Source organism: Hemiscyllium ocellatum, chromosome 16 (assembly GCF_020745735.1).
Source record: "Hemiscyllium ocellatum isolate sHemOce1 chromosome 16, sHemOce1.pat.X.cur, whole genome shotgun sequence".
Classification (NCBI taxonomy): Eukaryota; Metazoa; Chordata; class Chondrichthyes; order Orectolobiformes; family Hemiscylliidae; genus Hemiscyllium; species Hemiscyllium ocellatum.
In genome coordinates, this window is record NC_083416.1 from 70,248,924 (window position 1) to 70,270,878 (window position 21,955).

Consider the following 21,955-nt stretch of genomic DNA (forward strand, 5'->3'; position numbering starts at 1 on the left):
GAAGAGACTGAGTTTGAGAGGATTTGAAAGAATCTAGAATTTTCACCTCCACTGAAGTAGCAGGAAGAAATTTCCCTAATTCCTAATGATTTATGTCAGTTCTGTGATTAGAATTAGTTGGCTGGGATAAAAAAAGAAAGAAAGAGTGCACTTTGGAGCTGAGAGTAAGTTGGGTGGGAAGGTATTAGTGGGTTGAGAAACCTATTGACGAAAATAATACATGAGGTTAAGGTAAAATCCATGCATTTGGGAAAGCTGAACTTTGTGATTCCTTATCTGATGCTCAGTCCCTACCTCCAATCGAAACTGAGAACAACAGTTAAAATGCTAAATTCTAAATATTTCATTGTGAAATATATAAAGTGAAATTAAAGAGAATTGGGATGATCAGAAAAAGTAAAAATAGATATTCTGTCATGAGTCCTTGCCACTGTTTGTAAAAAAAAAATACTTCTGTTAAAATGCACAAGTCTCAAGTTTTCTGACTTGGGTACTTTTTTTGGGTTAGTACAGCAAAACCATGCCTTTCCATGTATATGAATATCCAACTCCTTGGTAAGGTATAAATAAGATGGAAAAGCAAGGTAACTCACGCAGAAATTCCTTGATTTACATGCATTTGTAGATGCTGTAAATTGATTTTACTTAGTGTTAACTGCTAATGGAAATATGAGGCACTACATATAAAAATCATGTTTTATTCTGCTACAATTCATGTGACATTTCAAAAGTATATAGTATCATTTCTAAGTTAAGGAATCTTAATATGTTAGAGGTTGTAAAAACTGGAAGTAAAGCCTGGCTTTGTTTATGTTAGAGACGTATATGATCTGGTCTTGAAGGTTTTTTTTACTTACAGAAGGTTGCCATTAGGCTGAACACAGGTATGTGAAGGACCTATTTCAGGTATCGGTACTTTTGTTTAAAATTACTAAACTTTTCCTTTGGTAGGGAAGGGTATTTGCTTGGTAAAAACAATGATTAGATGCTGGAAACCAGATTCTGGATTAGTGGTGCTGGAAGAGCACAGCAGTTCAGGCAGCATCCGAGGAGCAGTAAAATCGATGTTTCGGGCAAAAGCCCTTCATCAGGAATAAAAAAGCTGTTTTAAAGCCTACTGCACCTGGTATTCCCAGGCGGTCTCCCACCCAAGCACTAACTAGGCCTGAGTCTGCTTAGCTTCCGAAATCCGATGAGATTGGGTGTTTTCAGACTAGTATGTATTTGCTGTCTATAAGGACAGGAAAATTCCATTGTAAGTTATTCTTGGGTGGTATGGTGGCTCACTGGCTAACACTGCTGCCTCACAATGGCAGGGACATGGGTTCAGTTCCAAACTCAAGCGACAGTCTGTAGTTCTACCCCTGTCTGTATTGGTTTCTTCAAGTTTCCTCCCAGAGTCCAAGGATGTGCAGGTTAGGTGCTTTGCCCATGCTAAATTTCCTACAGTGTCCAGAGAGGTGCAGGCTAGTTGGATTAGAATGGGAAATGCAGGGTTACAGGAAAAGGATAGGGGAATGGGTCTGGGTGGGATGCTGTTTGGAGGGTTGGTGTGGTCTCAATGGGCCAAATGGTCTGCTTCCACACTGTAGGGATTCTGTGATTCTGCTGCTGCTGAGGTTTCAGTGCAAATAATTTTAAGACCAAGCTGAATTAATAAGAGCCATTGCAAGTTTGGTATGCTGCTGTCTGATTCTGTTGAAATAAATAGGATGGTAGCCAAATTTGCTTCTTAGAGAGACAAATCAAAGATTTAATCATCTACCTGTCTCTCTTTAAGCTGTTTCATGATCAATTTTTCTCTCTTGATTTTGTTTGCTTTGTGCCAATATCTTTTTTTAAAAGGAAAGATACTGTTGCAATTCATCAAGGGCAAGTGTGACAGAACTTTCTTTTGTCATGTTTAGAAGTGTAGTAGCACAAAGCTTTGTGATTCTCAACTGTTTTGCGTTAAGCACCTAAGGCTTGAGGAGTTGAAGTACATGTTAAAACTTGTGTGTGGAGCATATCTACAATGTCTTTAAAACTGGGGTAGAAACTTTGCAACTGTCTTATTTAGCTCTGGTTGGCAAAGCAACACTTCATGATAGACAGCTCTGAGAAGAAAATTAAATTGTCAGACAGAGGACTTGCAGTGGTATACAGTGAAGACTGTGTTTCACCAACAAATGAATATCGATATATAATTGCATTTGCAAATACACATTTACACTTGCTGTGGATTGCACTCTTGACAGATTTACTTTTTGACAAAGTTTATAAAGAGAATTGGCAATTGAAATCCCTGATGAAGGGCTTATGCCCGAAATGTCGAATTTCCTATTCCTTGGATGCTGCCTAACCTGCTGTGCTTTAACCAGCAACACATTTTCAGCTGTGATCTCCAGCATCTGCAGACCTCATTTTTTACCCAATTGAAATCCCACCTAAGACTTGGCATCTCCACCATTGTCGTACTCCCTCAGAGCTTCAGTTTGCTCCAAGTGTAGATTAGGCACTCAAAATTAATTTTCTCAGTGTCGGTAGTAATAGAGCTTTAAGAAAATAAGTGATATTCACTTAGGAATAATGAAGTAAATATTATTTTGTAATGAATTTGTCAAGTTGTACCTTTAGTGTTGACTTGCTAAAAATTGTTTAGATTATTGGACAGTTGCTTTGTTTGAACATTACCATAAAGACTGTAAGCAATGTTTATTGAGAAGGCATAAAATAGTTAATATTTTAACACAAAACCCTTTCTTAGAGTGTAAAATTGCAGCAATTTATCTTTTGAGTTTATTTTTAACAGCAGTAGGGTATATTTGGGTAATGAGGCATTCTAACTTGACTCGACCTCTCCTGAAGTCAGTGTGCTAATGTATAGATCCAGTACCAACCTTTCTGAATGTATTTTAAATACTGTATAAATTAATTAATCCACGATTAACCAAGTTCTGATGATTTTGTGGCCTTTTACTTAATAGCATATCGATGTTAAACTAAAATGGACATTGTAAAGCTAGAAAATGATATAGGAACTCAAACTTCCTCCAGTCTTGTGTTCATACTTTACTAGCTTTAAGAATCTGCTCTTAACCATGGTTTGTGGAGGCTCCAACTGTTTCACTTCTACTATTTGAATCTCTCTCCTTAAACCCTAAAATTTCCTCTGCTATTAAAAGCCTACTCAATATTCAATCATTTGATCAGTCTTTGTGTTTTTATACTCCAATTAAGATTATTTCAATCCTCCTTCTGTTTTAACATGAAATCTTTACATAAATGAAAATGGTTGGCCAGATAAGAACGATATCCCTTTGTTTGAAGGAAGAAGTAATTCAAATATTTAGACTAAGTAAGTTCAAAGGCTAGACTGAGTTGGGAACTGTAAGGATTAAGGGAATTGTAAAATTTCAGGAAGTGCCTTGGTGCTCAGAGATGAGGACGAGAAATGGCATAGAGTTACGATTGCTGAAAGTGGATGTTTCTGGATGTTGAATAAGGACAGGATCGTATATTATTTTTAATGGTCCTTTCCATTTTATTGTACCATGTTTTCGGACGTATTGGCAAGCTTTACCCATCAATTTCCTTCATTCATGTAAAGAAGGTCTTGATGCTGACTTTTCACTAGTATTGTTTTCCAGTGTTTTGGAATCTTGTGTTACAGTATGTATTTATGCAACAACTTCGTCAAGAGTTGCTATCAATAGTAATTGTTAAAGCAGCAAAATGAATTAAGCAATTGTCAAGAAGCTTCTGAATTACAAATTGAGGCAGAAATTTACATGTTAGCTTTTTAAATAAATCCAGTTTCTTGTGATCTCTGAAAGTTATTGGAATACTGTTCTATTGCGATATTTATGTTTAGTCACATAGTGAAGACATCATTTTGATACATTATCTAATATTTTATCTACTCTGCCAAAGGGTTTCAGCAGTGTTTTTTTTTAGCCTTTCCTCATCTCTCCAATTTTTGAGGGTTTTAAAGTCTGACATTGTTATTATCTAACTAGCATTTCATAATGTACCTTGGTTCAATCTTTTGGTAATTCTGTTGAATTATAATGATTTTTAAAAATTCAATTTTATGATCATAGGAACTTTACTTGGCAAAATATTTTGAAGAGGGTAATGTTAGTGGTTTTCAGGAGGATAGAACCTGGTTGGGTGACACAAGTCTGCCTTATAATGCCTTTCAAATTCATGATTTGTATCACTTATAACAACAATGACCATGGGGATCACTACACTGTGTATGTACAGGACATAGACTACATGGTTCAAGAAGCTGGCACACCATTACCTTCTTGAGTGCAGTTAAGAATGGGCAATAAATGTTGGCTATCTCAAGGGGGGACAAAAAAAGATTTTTTGACTTAGCAAAAACACGGATCTCTGGGATGGTGGTGACTTGATGTTGATGACATGGAGCAGTAATCCAGACACCGAGGCTTGAGGGATGTGGGTTTAAATCTGCAGCTAGTGGAATTTAAGCTCAATGAATTAAGAACCTATCCCAACAGTCACTGCATTAGAGGTCAGATCAGTTTTCTTTTATGTGATTATGTGAATCCAAGGAATGCAATGGGATCAGACGGAGTACCAGGCCGTGCACTTAGAGCATGCGCAGATCAACGGGCAGAGGTCTTCTCGGCCACCTTCAACCTCTCCCTGCAGCAGGCTGCTCTCCCCGCCTGTTTCACCAGTGGCAACGTCATTCCTGTGCCTAAGAAGGCTCATGCAGCATGTCTCAGTGGCCCTAACTTTGTTGGTCATGAACTGCTTTGAAAGGCTGGTCATGGCATTAATCAACTCCAGCCTCCCCACTAATCTTGACCCACCCTAATTTGCCAATTGGACCAACAGATCCATATCCGATACCATGTCATTTGCCCTACACCCCTCCCTAGAACATCTTGACACCAAGAACAATCCTACTTATTGACTACAGTTCAGCCTTCAACAGTATTATCCCCTTGAGACTGATTACTAAACTCAGTGATCTTGGACTCAGTCCCACTCTCTGCAACTGGATCCTTAGTTTCCTGACCCACAGGCCTCAATCAGTGAAGATTGGGGACAATATTTTATCCTCACTAACACTCATCCTGAAGCCCCCAACGGGTGCTCACTCAGCCCCCTACTGTACTCACTCTATACCCATGACCGCGTCACCAAACATCAGAATAATGCCATTTACGAATTTGCTGATGACACCACCATTGTCGGTCGAATCTCGTAGGGCGACTAGACAGACTACAGATGGGAGGTGGAAGACCTGGAAAAATGGTGCACTGGGAACAACCTAGCTCTCAATGCTGGCAAAACCAAGGAACTCATTATTGACTTTACATGGGATGTTACTCATGTCTCCCTGTACATTAACAGCACAGAGGTGGAACAAGTGGAGAGTGTAAAGCTCCTGGGATTGGTCATCCACAACAAGCTTTCTTCGACTCTTCTTGTAGAAGTTCTGGTTACAAAGGCCCAACAATGTCTCTTTTTCCTCAGGCAGCTGAGGAAATTTGGCATGACGGCAAATACCCTTGCCACCTTTCATACGTGCGCCATTAAGACCATTCTGTCTGGATGTATCATTACCTGGTATGGCAACTGTACCATTCAAGGTCGGAGACAATTACAGAGTGGTGAACTCGGCTAGGACAATCACAAAAGCCAACCTCCCATCTATAGATGGCCAGCTATCAAGGAAATGCCGCCAGCATTTTCAAACAACCATCCCACCCTGGTAATGTTTTTCTACAACCTCTACCATCAGGGAAAAGGTACAGAAGCCTGAACACATGCACCAGCCAGTTTTGAAATCGTTTCTCCCCTTCTGTTGTTGGAATACTGAATGGACTCTCAAACTCTTAACATTCGCCTGCTGCTGTTTATCTATAATTTACTTATCTATGCAATTTAACTATGTGATCTGCCTGTATTGCTCGCAGGACAAAGCTTTTGACTGTGCTTTGGTACACATGACAATAAATTCATCTCTATTCAAGAAAAAAACTGCAGTTGATAGTTTCATGGTCACCGTGATTAAACTTACCATCAATTCTGTCATTTGGTTGACTGAGCCCTTTTTGAGAAGGGAAATCTGCTGTCCTTAGCTAATGATTCTTTCATGTGACTTCAAATCCATTGTAATATGATTGATTCTAAAATCCCTATTGAAGTGTCTAAGTAAGCCATTACCATCAAGGGCTGTTAAGGATGGGTGACAGATGCTGGCGTTAGCGTAAGACTCACATCCTATCAAAGAATAAAATAAAGTTAGCGTGTTCACTTCAAACTTGAAGTGTTGTCTTTTATACTCACTTAAAAGATGCTTAAGATGGTCAGAACGTAACCCAGATGCCCTCAGTTAATGTAGATCAAGTGGAGGGTATGAACATTTCTTTTCTGCTGCTGCCACATTTTGAGACCGGTTACAATCTGTGATATAGCTCAATTGTGTGTTAATATTATGAAAAATATTCAATAGTAACTTGAATTTCTGGGAGACGGTGAAATGAACAGCTTTTACCAATGGAGATCCAGTATAGAAATTAAATTTATTTGCTAAAGCAATAGAGGTTTGGACTGAGAATTAGCTTGTTGCTGGTGTTTTTCAGTAGAAAGAACTGCTAGTGGAATGGTCACTACACAAAAGGAAACCCTTTGCACATTTTGAAGACCCACCCCATAAAATCAAGATTGTTGTTATGTCAATTTTAGTGTTTGATATTTTTCTTTATGGTTTAATTTGTTTTCCTTTGTGATTGCATTGTTTTAATTTTCTTTGTCTAATTGTTGTATTTTTCAGCTGTGATGCTGACCCATCAGCTTTGGCTAAATATGTAGTGGCTTTAGTTAAGAAAGACAAGCCAGAAAAAGAACTGAAGGCCTTGTGTGTTGATCAACTGGACGTATTTCTGCAAAAAGGTAAGAATTATGTTTTGTTTCTTCTCCCGACAGTTTTCTTGTCTTTTTTTTTCTGAAGTTGCTCATGCATGTTTGGGATTCTCTTAAATATTGTTGCAAGTGACATTCATCACACAGCAGTATAGATAGTAGTCACTAAATAAACTATTAACATGAAAAAGATCATCAAATTTGAGTTTTTTTTTTCATGGTATTTTGCCTAATTTGGAAATACATTTTCTCAGCAAATGGAAAAGAGAGAAAATTATTTTTCACCTCACCACCTCATACCCTGCTTTTGCCAATTGTGATGTCTCCCCTGTTGGTGAGAAACAAATCAACTAATTTATGTCTTAGCATGGTTTCAACATGGCGTTTTCTTGATTTGTATAATTCAGTGAAGCAATTAGCTGTACATTTACTAATTGAATAATTAGGGAAGCAGTTTTGTTTATCTTCTTGCCAGAACGTATCGGCCTCACCTAACTAATTGTTAATGCTAATAAATATTTTTTGTTTTTAATTTGCCAGACTGTAATTATGAAAATGCTGTTTCAACCTCTGTCATGTAAATTTTACAAATTATGCACCTGAAGGAAAGATAACTTTCTTTGTTATGGTATCATGACTTTTAAAATGTAGGTATACGCCAACGCTTTTTGTTTTGGACTTGAATATACAGCAACAGAGACATTTCAAGTACATGGTTAATATTTATCATGCAGCAGTCTAATGGATAGTCTTTTATGAAAAAAGACTCAATACTTGTTGACCTCCCAGCTGAAAATATTTTATTATTGTAAAAATGACTGAAAGCAACGATGGTTGTTATTGGGATTCCCTTTTTAAATCTACCAGTTAGAGAAAATCTAATAGTATGTTTATTTGAAATACACGACTTGAATATTGGACAGGTGATTAGATGCTGACTACAATCTAAATATATATAATGATGCAGCTCTTGGCAAATTAGATTTGTTTTCTAAAAATAACAAGTTTGTTTTGTGGTCTACCATTGTTTGCCTGAAAATATCGGGTAGGGAGTCAAAGTTAATTGGCTTCCAAGGACTGGACTATCTTGTTTTCCTTTGTTCGCCTTGGATCACTGCATAGTGGTCCCAGAGTGTGCACTGTTTCAGAAGTACTTTAAAATAGAGAAGCACTTGAATGCAACCTTAACTAAAAAACAAAAGATATGACAGTTTATTTAATTGGTGATATGAAGCATGCTACTTCTTTAAGGATGTGTTTTTCTACACATTGATGTTTACATATGTGCTAGAACTTTCCCTCGTTCACTCATGCAGCAGGGCATTGAGCTTGAAGCCTGCAAATGAACAAGATATACTTTGCTTTGTTGAAGAAAGTACAGCTGTTTGGTAGTTCATTTTCCTGAACATTATTTTTGTTTTATATTCAAATTTACATTTCTGCATGTAAAATGTACTTTAGCGGTTAGCTGTGTCTCAGTGAATAGCACTCCTGAGTGAGAAAGTTGTGAATTCAAGCCACAATTCAAGCAAGAAACAAAAAAGTAGGTTGACATGGCAATGTAGTACTGAGAGTGATGTAACTCTGTAGCCAAGGCATTGCCTTTTGTATGAGATGTTTATCTGAGATCCTGTCCACTCTTTCGGTGATGTGTAAAAGATGCCATTTCAATATCTGAAGAAGAATAAGAAAGTTACCTGTAATAGTCTGGTCAATATTTATACCTTAATCACATTACTAAAATAGAGGATCTGTTCTTGCTTTTAATGTTCATATTAATAGATAATCACCTTCATACACTTTGGAAACTCTGAGCAACTTCTGGAATCTGCCTTCTTTAATATTCGTTCACATAATGTGGCCATTGTTGGCTGAACTAATATTTTTTGCTAATATTGAACTGCTCCATAAATTGCTCAGGCATTTGAGAGGGCAATTAAGAATGAAACACGTTACTTTGGGCCTGGAATCACAGCTAGGCAAGACCAGCTTAGGATAGCAGACTTTTTCCCCCTCCAGGATTTCATCAACCAGATGGGTGTTTACAACAAACGAGGTATGGTTCCATGATCTTTAATAGGCTAGTTTTTTAGGCTAGATTCGACCTTAGTCCCCAGGGCATCAGCCTTGTTCTTTGGATTAGTAGTTTAATGATATTCCCACTATGTCGTCACCTTGTGTAAATTCAGAAGTGAATAAGTTGCAATAATTCTGTTTTCTGTTGTGTGTACTATTGAAGTGCCCACAGACTGCAGTCAAATAGAAATAACTGAACTGACAAGAACTTGTTGCTTTTAACTATTAGTCTTTCTATAATAACATTTCCTAGCATTAGGAGAGAGGAGATAGCAGTGGTTTTAACAGGCTTCAAAGTGGATAAATCCCTAGACTTAGCTGAGAGTATCCAGGTTGTGTGAGAGTCAACAGAGGAACTTCAGGGGCTCTTGTCATTAATTTTCAAATTTTCTATGGCCAAAGGAAGTGTGCCAAGGACTGGAAGGCAACTAATGTGATGTGATCTACAGGTTAGTGAGCTGACTATTTGTGGTGGGGAAACTATTCGGAAAAACTATTAGGAACAGAAGACATATCCAGTTGGAGAGGCAGGGATTAATCAAGGATGGTCATCATGACTGAGAGGGAGATCATATTTAACAAATTTTGATTGCGTTTTTTTGAGATCATGATCGGTTTGTCAGGAATGGTGTTGAAATTAATTAAGCCTACATGGACTTTAGTAAGGTTTTTGACAAGGTCTTGCATGGCAGATTGGTTAAAAAGCTAAAAGCCCACAGGATCAAGTACAATTTGGCAAATTTGATCCAAAATTGGCTTTGTGGCAAGAAGCAGCAGGTGATTGTTGAATGGTTTTTTTTTGGCAGGAAGCTTATGTCCAGTGGTGAACCACAGAATTAATTGTGGATCCCTTGCTACTCGTTGTGCGCACTAATGATCTAGATTTTGGGGGTGATCAGTAAGATTGCAGATGACACGAAAATTGTTGGCATATTATATAGTGAAGAGGAAATCTTTGGATGAAAGCATGGTACAGTTGGGCTGATGCAGCAACAATGCATTACCTGATTGTTAGTGTAATCCTGAACAAGGCAAAAAGTGCACATTGAATGTTAGGGCCATATGAAGTATAGATGATCAGAGTGACGTTGGTGTGTATGTCCATAGGTCCTTGAATTCAGCAGGACAGACCAAATCATAGAATCCCTACTGTGTGGAAGTAGGCCTTTTTGGCCCATCAAGTCCACACTGAAGGTCTGAAGATCATCCCACCCAGACCCACCTCCCTATTTCATCCCTATAAACCTGCATTTTCTGTGGCTAATCCACCTAGCCTGCTCATCCCTGGAAATTATGGGAAACTTAGCATTGCCAGTCCAGCTACCTTCATATCTTTGGACTGTAGGAGGAAACTGGAGCATCTGGAGGAAACTTACGCAGGCACTAGATCAGCTGGTTAAAAAGGTATATGGGATATTCGTATTGATTGGTCAAGGCATTGAATACAAGAGCAAGTAAGTTATGATGGAGCTGTATAATGTTTGCTATGCAAGAGCAGGCACAATGTGCACAGTTCTGGTCACCACACTTTAGGAAGGATGTGATTACACTTGAGAGACCAGAAGAGATTCACCAGGATGTTGCCTGGGCTGCAGTGTTTGAACTGTGAATAGAGATTGGATCGGCTGAGGTTGTTTTCCTTCGAGCAAGTAATGCTGAAGGGGATCTGATTGAGGTAAATGAAGTTCTGAGGGTCATAGACAGGGCAGATAGGGAAAAACTTTACCTCTCAGCGAGGTTAATAACCAGGAGCAACTTTAAAGTTAAGGAGCAGGAGATTTAGAGGGGCTTTGAAGAAAGTTTTTGTTCACTCAGTAGGTTGAGGGTCCCTAGAACTCTTTGCCCAAAAGAGTGTTAGGGGAGAGAACCTTCAAAACATTTAAGAACTACTGAGATGAACACTTGACTACAGGGTAAATCGACAGGCCAAGTGCTGAAAATTGGCTGACAATAGATGGATGTTTGGTGACTGGTGCCATCAGGATGGGCTGTAGAGCTTCTTTCTGCTCTGTTTAAAAACTCTGACACTGTGATTTGGAAAGTTGTATCTCATAAAATGAGGTGTAACTGGATAAGTCTCATAAATAAGAACATAAGACGTAGAAGCAGAAGGAGGCAATTCAGCCCCTTGAGCCTGCCAGTAATCACGTATGATCTTACCTCTGCCTCAAATCCATTTTCCTGCCTGCTTTCCATCCCCTTCAACCCGTTACTAATTAAAAATGTGTTTGACTTTTTTTTTAAAAATTCATTCATGAGATGCTGATGTTGCTGGTTATAGAAGCATTATGTTCATATGTCGTAGAACCATAAAATCTTTACATTACACCGACTTTCCGAACAGGGTTCCACTTAGATCCACACCCCTACCCAATCCCACCCCAGTAGCTTTTAACATGGCTAACCCACCTAGCCTGCACATCGCTGAACATTATGGCCAATCCACCCTACCTGCGCACCTTTGGTTTGTGGGAGGAAACCAGAGCACTCTGACAAAACTCACCTAGACAGGGTGCAAAATTGTTTCAGTTCCTTGTGAGACAGTGGAGTTTGCTAAGTCAGTTTTGACTGTTTTTAAGAGTTCTGAGTAGTGCTGATTTGGAAGTGATCATCTTCTATAAATAACCAAGTCCTGTCTGAAAGCATTGCTATTGTTTGTTGCAAGGTGCACTCAGTTACTAAATTCCAAGGGTTTTATATGTGTGAAGTATGTACAAATTGTTTCCATGGCATCACAACTAATCATTTGGCATTGTCTTGACAGAAACTGTTGGATTTGTGGACAAACTTTTTGATGCTTTAAGCACTAAGAACTACGTGCCACGACCAGAACAGCTTGTCCAGGCGACAATAAAGCAGGACATGCAACCTACATGGCAAGAGAGAGAGGACAAGAAAGAAGTGAGTTACTTATGTTTACTTGTGAGTTTTACTTTGAAGTAGATATGGTTAACCTAGTAAATATAGTTTTGAACTATAAATTCCAATTTCAAGAATCTATTAAATATTGGAGTTTATGGGATGCCACATTAAAGATGCGTTTAGTCATAAAAACCCTCTGGTTCATTCATTTTCATTAGCAGATGAACCTAATAGTACTATCTGAGAGAAACCTACATGTGATTTTCATTATCCGCTGTCCATTACATAGGGAAAAATGTACAGTGATGTCACATTAGGTACAAGTGAAAGAAGCTTTAGTTGTTCTGGCAGCATCTGTTATACGAGAAACCGAGTTAATGCTTTAGCTGTGATTTGAAATGAAGGATGCTTGATGGCTTCATGGACATGATGGGCCATGCCACAAAACCTCTCACTGTATGATGGAAGCACTCAAATTTGAAAACTTGCATTGGATTTCATACAGACAAAAGGGTCTCACGATGGAGTCTGGTAACATTTCTGTTGAAGGAGACCCAACATCTTTTAAGTGCTGCTGAGATATCTAACTGGCCAACAATGGATCCTCCCTTGGATTTAGGATCCTGCAGGTATAAAGCCCACCTACCATAAGTTGGTAACCAATCAGAAGGCTGGCCAGTCTCTATTTCCATCAATAACACGGGCCGTGGATATCCCACTTGTTCCTAGTGCTGAGTTCCTCGAATGCCTGTCATCCAAGCACTCTGACTCACCCCGTCCCAGTTCTGTTTTGAAATAAAAGTTATGCTTTTGTTTAACTTTAGTTTTCAGGGTTGCCATTTGCCGTTTATAACTTATTGAAAATTTGAGAAAATATTTCACTGAGTCATACAGCACAGAAATAGACCTGTTGGCCTAACTTGTGCCTGCCGAACAGGTTTTCTAAACTGAACTAGTCCCATTTGTCTACATTTGGCCCATAACCCTCTAAACCTTTGCCTTTTCATGTGCCTACATGAATGTCTTTTAAATATTGTAATTGTATTAACCTCTACCAATTCCTCTGGCAGCTCATTCCTTATACACACCACCCTCTGAATGAAATAATTGTCCCTAGGTCCCTTTTAAATCTCTTCCCTCTCAACATAAACCTATGTCATCTAGCTTTGGGCTCACCTACATCGGAGTTAAAAAACCTTAGCCATTTACCTCATCTATGCAACTTGTGCTCTTATAAACCTCTATGAAGGCACCCCTCAGCTCCATGGAAGAAAAGTCCCAGCCTGTCCAGCGTCTCCTTATAATTCAATCTCTCCAGTCACATAATGTTCTCTTTAAACCACAATCTGGGTAATGTTTTCACCAATGGATCACTGTTTCTTTGGCAAATAATCTGTAGAATCTTGTTTCGTATCTCTTAGTATTATTTCTGATGGTAGAACTCGTGAAGATGATATCATCTGGAAGCTGGTTCTGAGCCCTTGTTTATCATTTATATAAATGATTTACATGAGCGTATAGAAGGTATGTTTAGTAAGTTTGTGGATGACACCAAAATTGGTGGCAAAGAAGACATTGAAGAAGGTTTTCTAAGATTACAAAGGAATCTTGATCAAATGAGTCAATGGGCTGAAAAATGACCAATGGAGTTCAATCTGGATAAATGCGAAGTATTGCATTTTGGTTCAACAAACAAGGTTGGGGCTTATACAATTAATGGCAGGGCCTTGGGTCATGTAGTAGAACAGAGGGACCTAGGGGTGCAGTATATAGTTTGTGTCACATTGTAGACAGCGTGGTTAAAAAGGCATTCAGCACGCTTGCCTTCATTGCTCAGTTCTTTGAATATAAGATTTGGGAAAATAAATTGAGGTTGCACAGGACATTGAGGCCACTTCTGGAATAGTGTCCAGTTCAGGTTGCCCAGTTATAGGAAGGATGTTATCAAATTGGAGAGGAATCGGAAGAGATTTACCAGGATGTTGCTGGGTATGGAAGGTTTGAGTCCTAAAGAAAGGCAAATTTGAAGACTAGGTAGGGGGCACATTTTTACATTGAGAGGAGAGAGAGTTGAAAAAGGCATGAGACAATTTTTTTTACACAGAGGGCGGTTCATGTGTGGAATGAACTTCCTGAGGAAGTGGCGGGTATGTGCACAATTACAACGTTTAAAGGACATTCGGATAGATATGTGCATAGGAAAGGTTTGGAGGGATATTGGCCAGGATCAGGCAGGTAGGACTAGTTTAGTTTGGGATTATGTTCGGTGTGGACTGGTTGGACCGAAGGGTCTCTTTCCGTGCTGTCTGACTGTAATTGAGGTCGGGGGGTTGGGTGGAGTGGATATTCGGAAAATCTTTGAATTTCATTTTTTTGTTGGATTAGGTGGTGATAATACAATATAAAGTTTGAATAAGTTACAAACTCCAATGTTTGTAGAGTAGTCACGTCTTGTGCTTAACATTTGTGAGTTGTGATAGCATAGTTGTGACAACTATGCTGAGAGGTCAACCTCTGGAGAGGCTTGTAGAATGTCCCGGCTGGCAGTAACGTGTCATGAATAAATTCCCATTGGAAGTGAACTGTTAGTTTTTAGCATCTGATAATTTTCTGAATGTAAAATTGCAGTAAGCATTTTTTTCACTGCTCCTTCAGGTTCCTTTATATGATGAAGAACAAGATGGCAGAAAATCTTTGCTAAAGAAAGGTCACAGTCCTTTCAAACCAGTCCTGGGGCCTATAGAGACCAGGTAAATGCTTTAACCCAAAATAGTTCCTGAAAAACTCAGGCTTGAATCTGTTTTCAATGCACGTATAATTGTCAGGTACGATTAATGTCATTTGTCATGTACATTTTTCTGATTTTTGCATGTAGAGGAAGTATTCAAATAAACAAAAGATTAATGTTTAATTTTTGTCTTGGAGAATGCTTTAATCTCCAAGATAATGCACATTTATACTTCCATAAAGTCCCTATCCAGCAAAGAGGTACTGCTTGCAGATTGTTTCTATGGATTTTCATGAATTATAGATATGTATTAGTTTTGATATGTTGCAGCACAACATACTTATTCAGCATGATAAATAAGTAATGGTTATTTTGGTTTCTGTGCTTTTCTGATTTAATTTTTGTAATGTTATAATATGAAAGGGATTAAGATATTAGGGAGATGAATTTCCACAGAGAAACTGAGGACTGCAGATGCTGGAAAAGTACAGCAGGTCAGGCAGCATCCCAGGAACAGCAGAATCGATATTTCTGGCATAAGACCATAAGAAATAGGAGTGGAAGTAAGAACATTCGGCCCATCAAGTCCACTCTGCCATTCATTCATGGCTGATGGCCATTTCAACGCCACTTTCCCACAATCTCCTGATGAAGGGCTTATGCCCAAAACGTCAATTCTCCTGCTCCTTGGATGCTGTCTGACCTGCTGTGCTTTTCCAACACTACACTCTCGACAGATGAATATCCTGTTGTAATGAAAAATAGAAGATTTTTTTTAAACCTTCATAATGAATGGCCTAAACTTTGGATTGTGCTGAAACTGATAGCTGCACCTTCCAGCTTTCCTGAGTGGATTGTAATTCAAGTGAGATGAGACAATTTTGTTTGAGAGATTTTGCATTCAGCATTATTCTCCCTTAACACATTTCAAGCCTAATGTTGCCTCGCAATACACTGAATGCTTGTGCATCCTTTAATGTTGAATGCAACTTAATCTACTGTCCTAATTATTTGATTTGCTCTGGCTCTGGTCCAAGCCTGACTTAAGGGAAAGCCATTTGAAGAGAACAATTTCTTTTTTCCACAGTATGGTGACTGTTTCCCATGAACTGAAAACATTATACCTAGGTTTCTCTTTCAGTAACACATAGCCTTGTAATCTTTTTGTCCTGATGTTAATATGGATGTGACTCAACTGACAGTTCCTAGATTATTAACTGTGAGGTTCCCCCTGTTACTTTTGATTGACTTCCTCACGTTCTGCCCACAGAATTATCTTTTTCCATATGTCATTAGCTTTAGTTGAACGCAAGGTTGGATTGGATTTTTTACTCACTATAAACTGAAAGACTAACCTTATTGCAACACACGTATGATGAGTTCTTTCAATTTGTCAGAACTCGTGATGAGAAAAAACGTGAAGAACGACGACGTAGGGACTTTGAAAGATATCCTCATCCTCACCCTCACCCCAGAGATCTTTATCGAGAGCGGTATGATCGCCGTAGGGGCAGGAGCTATAGCCATAGTCCAACAAAGAGTGCAAGTCGAAGTCGCAGTCGCAGTCGAGACAGGACTCGAGATCTTGGGCGCAGCAACAGCACAAGTAGAGGTAAGTAAGGATGCTTATAAAACATATAGGTTTGACATTTTTGACTTCAGTTCTAAATGATGTTTCTTGTTTAACATGTTACATTTTGAGTTAAAAGTATCTGTGGGAAAAACACGGGGGTGAGTAATTCAGTTACTTTTCACATTGATACATAATCATTCAGTCATATGGTCTATTGAATTCTGGATTTTCCTCCCCTCTGACTGACCTCATTTTGGTGCTGGACAGAGCTTCATTTGGATTGGTGACAATATCAATTTGCATTTTGTTAGCACCTTCTTACTCAGGAAAGTATCTCAAAGTGCTTCAAAGCAGCAAAATCAGATAAAGATTGAGTCAGAGCCAAAATAGGAGGCACTGTGAATGGTAAATAAAAACTTAATTGAAGAATATTGGTCTAAGATGCACAGGTCCAAAGCTCTGGAATTTATACCATAAACCTCATCTCATCCATCATTTTGCACAAACATCTGGTAAAGGAGAAGGAGCGATAGAGTGAATGATGCATTATGGTAAGATTAAACATCATCGTTCATTCAACTTGCCTTTTCATTTTTGGTAGTTTTTGAAAGCAGATATGAGAGTATTCTAGATCTGGAAAGTTTTAGAATTAAGTCATGCAAGACTGGCTGATGGAACGTGTTAGGGTAATACAGTGGTGACACGTGAAATGTTGAATTTCAAAATAGTGGCATTTGGGTATTGTTGACTTTAATGAAGGTTTCTTTTATAATCAGAGTCTTTCTTGATAAGCGACCCAATGCAATAGGTGTCAGAAAGCCATAAGACCATTGGACATAGGGGGAGGATTAGGCTATTCATCCCATCAAATCTGCTCTATTGTTCAGTGAGATCATGGCTGATCTGATAATCATCTCCAGTTTTCTGCCTTTTATCTATAACTTTTTGAATCACTTACTAATTAAAAACCTATTATATCACCCCTTGAGTATACCTCTCACCCTAATGTCGACAGTCTCTATGGTAAAGAATCCATACGTTCTCTACCCTTTTGAGAGAAGAAGTTCCTTCTAATATTTGTCTTAAATGTGTGTTCCTTTAGTCTGAGATTATGCTCTTTGGCCTTTGGTCTTTGATTTTCTCCACAAGAGGAAACACTGCATCTACCCTGTCGAGCACCCTACAAATCTTACATTCTTCAATAAGGTTGCCTCTTATTCTTCTAAACTGCAAATAGACACCCTACCTACTCAACTAAAGTCCCTCCATACTTCATACCATCCAAGTGGACCTTTCCTATGCTGCCTGCAAAATCAGTATATCTCTCCTTAGATAAGGGGCAGAAAACTGTTCACAGTTTGCCAGCTGTGGTCTGACTAGTGCCACGTATAGTTTTAGCAAAACCTTGCTACTTTTCTACACCATTCTTTTTGAAATGAAGGCCAGCATTCCACTTGCCTTCTCTATTATCTGCTGAACCTGGATGCTAGCTTTTTGTAATTAAGAACTCTGAAATCCCTCTGTTCTGTTGTCTTTGTTAATTTAAATACGATTTGGCTCCCCTTTTCCTGCCAAAGTGCTTAACCTCATTTTCACATGTTACATTCCTCGGTCAAGTTTTTGTTTCATGGCATCCCTGTGGCACTTCCTTAGTTACAGATTGCCATCCTCTCTCTCTGCCTTGGAGAGATTTATAATATCATGAAGGGCATTGATATGGTGAACAGCAAAGGTTTTTTTATCTGGGCTGGGGGAGTTCTAAACTAGGGGGCGTACTTTTAAGGTGGGAGGAGAAAGATCCGTTTTAAACCGGAGGGCAACATTTTTTCCCAACAGAGGGTGATTCATAAATGGAATGAACTGCCTGAGAAGTGGTAGATGCAAGTACAGTTAGAACATTTAAAATAGATTTGAACAGGTACATTATTAGGAAAGAGTTTAGTCGAATATTGACCAAGTGCAGGCAAGTGGGACTAGTATAGTTTGGGAAACCTGATTGGCACAGATGAGTTGGACGAAACGGCCTGTTTCCATGCTGTATTACTCTCTCTGCCACTCCCTCTCTGAGTCTCTCCCTCTGACAGTATCTCCCTAAATCTGCAGGTTTTTAGAAGCTGACAAAGATATGTGTAAAAGTTCATGTCGACAAATCTGGCAAAGGTATTGTCATACGTCAGTTAAGTAAATACAAATGAGTTGAGATGCGGTTAATCTCTCTGGGTTGCATTTCTGTAATGGATAGTGTTGCGCAACAGCTTGAAAGTTTTGTTTTTCTGTGTGTTTTAAGATTGTATTGTATTGTATTGTATTGTATTCCTAGATAGCTTGGTTTTTATTTCTTCTTTTATGTAATAAATGTCCTTTCTTTTCAAGAAAATTTACAGCCTCGTGGAAATATATCGCCATAAGTAACTGAAAAGGCAGCAAGCCCTTTTTTTTCAGTATTTTTGACTGAGAACTGACATGAAATTTTAAAATCCAGGTATTGTTGAAGGGATTACTTTGTAAAAGTAAGTCACTGGCACACGTTATTCGTGCTATTTACAAAGATGCTTGTTGAAACAGTGAGAGAAGCACTATAGATGGGCTGGATCCAAAGGGTGTGTGCAAAGGATGATTCGGCTGGCCACAAGTACTCAATTGGTATGTAGAATAGTTGACTGATTGTCGATGGCAAGAGCCTTCTGCCTGCCAACAACTGAGAGATTCATACCTAATTAGCTGAAAAGCTTGTGGGTCAATTGCTTGGTCAGAAGCTGCTGGACCGTTGAAAAGTTTTTTTTTCCTTTCATCTCATCTGAAGAAAGCTGGTGTATTCCCCAGATCATTTGCTGTTGTTCAAATACACAGATAGCAAGCCAAATGAAATCAGCCCTACTATCGCACACAGTGAAAGTAAAGCTTTCAGTAACCTTCAAAATTGCTCAGTTGCTCCTCCATCAGATTTTATGAATAACAGGCATCAAGTTTAAACCGTAAACAAAAATGAACACTTTATCATGAATAATGTACTTCAGAAGAACACAGATAAACAGCAATTACTACCTAACGTCTAAGCCCAATCTTCTTTGATCATGGTTCATAGTTACTTGAAAGTTGAGTCAGAGGTAGACAGGATAGTCAAGAAGGCATTGGGTACGCTTGCCTTTATTGGTCAGTGCATTGAGTTGGGAAGTCATGTGCCTGTACAGGACATCAATTAGATCACTTTTGGAATACTGCATTTAATTCTGATCTGCTGCAATAGGAAAGATGTTGTGAAACTTAAAAAGGGTTCAGAAAATATTTACAAGGATATTGCCAGGGTCGGAGGTTTTGAGCTACAGGGAAAGGCTGAATAGTCTGGAGCTATTATCTTTGGAGTGGAAGGATGATCTTACAGAGGTTTTTAAAACCATGAGGGGCATGGATAGAGTGAATAGTCAAGGTCTTTTTCCCAAGGTAGTGGAAACCAAAATGAAAGGGCATAGGTTGAAGGTGAGAGGGGAAAGATTTAAAAGGGACCTCAGGGACAACATTTTCATGTAGAAGGTGGTGCATGTATGGAATGAGTTGCCAGAGAAAGTGGTGGAGGCTGGTAAATTACAGTAGTTAAAAGGCATCTGGATGGGTATATGAATAGGAAGGGTTTTTAAGGGATATGGGCCAAATGCTGGTAAATGGGGCATGATTAATTTAGGCTATTTGGTTGGCATGGACGAATTGGACCAAAGGGTCTGTTTCCGTACTGTACTTCTCTATTGCTGTATAACCCCACTCACTCTCAGACAGACACGGTTATGAATAAATTGAAAAGAAAATAAGAGTTGTAACTTGCCAGCTCAATAAATCGTTTCAAACAATGAATCTGAGACATTCAGAAATCTTTGGATGTCGATTGTTTACTGGCAAGTATAACTTTTTATATCCTCCTCGAATTCTGAAGTCACTAGTTAATGCAGTAGGTTTCAGCTGAAGTTTAGAAACTTTTTTTTAAGAAGGAGCACTCGCAGGAGTAAATGATAGGTGGTTATGAAGCCCAGAGAGCCAGAACAATTGTTGGGCAGGCAAATGAATGGGTAATGTCAGTCTGGAGGAATGAATAGCTGCTGATTTAGACTGGTACTAGCTGATAATGGAATAGTTGTTTTACCCGCCCATGTAACGACAAGACATAGAGTTTGGGGTAAGGACATGGAAGATGGTGCTCAGGCCCTAAAAATTATTGGCCCAACATTTCAGCTCTCCCTCCCACTCTGCCAAGGACATGCAGGTCCTGGGCCCCCTCCACCACCGCTCCCTCACCACCCGACGCCTGGAGGAAGAACGTCTCCTCTTCTGCCTCGGAACACTTCAACCCCAGGGCATCAATGTGGACTTCACCAGTTTCCTCATTTCCCCTCCCCCACCTTACCCCAGTTCCAACCTTCCAGCTCAGCACTATCCTCATGACCTGTCCTATCTGCCAATCTCCCTTCCCAACCTCCGCTCCACCATCCCCTCTGACGTATCACTTCCATTCCCGCCCCCATTCACCTATTGTACTCTTTGTTACCTTCTCCCCAGCCCCCCCCCCCTGCTCCCGTTTATCCTCCCACCCTGGAGGTTTCCTGCCTCTATTCCTGATGAAGGGCTTTTACCCGAAACGTCGATTTTCCTGTTCCTCAGATGCAGCTTGACCTGCAGTGCTTTTCCAGCACCACTCTGATCTTAAAAACTAGTGGTTAAATCAGTCTGGAACACCACAACATGATGATGCAATGATCAAATGAGAATATAGAAGGCACAGTTAATAAGTTTCTGGATGACACAAAATCAGTGATATAGTGGACAGTGAAGAGGATTATCTGTGATTACAAGGAGTTCTTGATCAGTTGGATCAGTTAGCTGAAGTCTGGCCGATGGAGTTTAATTTAGATAAATGCAAAATATTGCATTTTGGTAAAACAAACAAAGGTGGGACTTATACAATTTAAAGTAGGACCTTGGGGTTCAGGTACATGATTCTTTGAAGTTTGTGCCACTTATTAGGTGGTTAAAAAGGCATTTAACATGCCTGCCTTCATTGCTCAGACATTGGATTATAGTGGTTGAGATGGTAGATTGAGATTGTGCAAGATGTTGGTGAGGCCTCTCCTATGTCCACTTCTGGTTGCCCTGTTACAGAAAGAATATAATTAAGCTAGATAAGATTCAGAAGTGGTTTATCAGGATGTTGCCAGGAATGGAGGGTTTGTGTTATAAGGAGAGGCTGAATACACTGGGACTTTTTTTTTCACTGGTGTGTAGAGGCTGAGGAGTGACCGTAGAGATTTATAAAATCATGTGGGGTATAGATAATGTGAATGGCTGCTGTCTTTTCCCGAGGGTGGGGAAATTTCAAGACTCGGGGATGTAGGTTTAAGCTGAGAAGATTTAAAAAGATATGGGGGATTTTTTTTTACAGAGAGTGATTACTGTATGGAATGAACTCCAGAAAATGTTGTGGATATGGGTACAGTTTCAATTTTAAAGGACATTTAGATAAATATTTGAATAAGAAATATTTGGAGAGGTTTGGGGCAAGCACAGGCAAGTAGCACTGGTTTAGTTTGGCATTATGTTTGGTGTAGATTGGTTGGACCAAAGGGTCTGTTTCTGTGCCATATGGCTCTATGACTAACAGATGCCAATTTGCTGGCATGGTTTGAGTTTTGTCTGAGCTATAGAATATCGAATGTTCTCGGTGGAAGGCTGTGTTAAATGGAGTTGTGGGATTCTATTTGGTTGTTCAGTATTCTTCAATTTTACATAGCCGGTCTGAAAAAGTGTGCAATTGCCAGAGACACATGCTGTGACAGTGAAGACGT

At 39.2% G+C, this 21,955-nt stretch overlaps 1 protein-coding gene and 1 pseudogene across 3 annotated transcripts in view; one reads left to right on the top strand and one right to left on the bottom strand.

The window, feature by feature from the left end:
- Nucleotides 1–21,955, top strand: part of rbm27 (RNA binding motif protein 27) — a 152,205-nt gene that overhangs the window by 11,340 nt on the left and 118,910 nt on the right. For all 3 annotated transcript variants that reach the window (XR_009645550.1, XM_060837360.1, XM_060837361.1), the window contains exons 2-5: nt 6,800–6,918; nt 11,729–11,865; nt 14,482–14,576; nt 15,952–16,166. Coding sequence is in view for 2 of the 3 variants with exons in the window: in XM_060837360.1 (XP_060693343.1) it covers nt 6,800–6,918; nt 11,729–11,865; nt 14,482–14,576; nt 15,952–16,166 (566 nt within the window). In the remaining variant the exon portion in view is untranslated. The remainder of the gene's footprint in view (nt 1–6,799; nt 6,919–11,728; nt 11,866–14,481; nt 14,577–15,951; nt 16,167–21,955) is intronic.
- Nucleotides 1,112–1,228, bottom strand: LOC132823565 (5S ribosomal RNA; annotated as a pseudogene).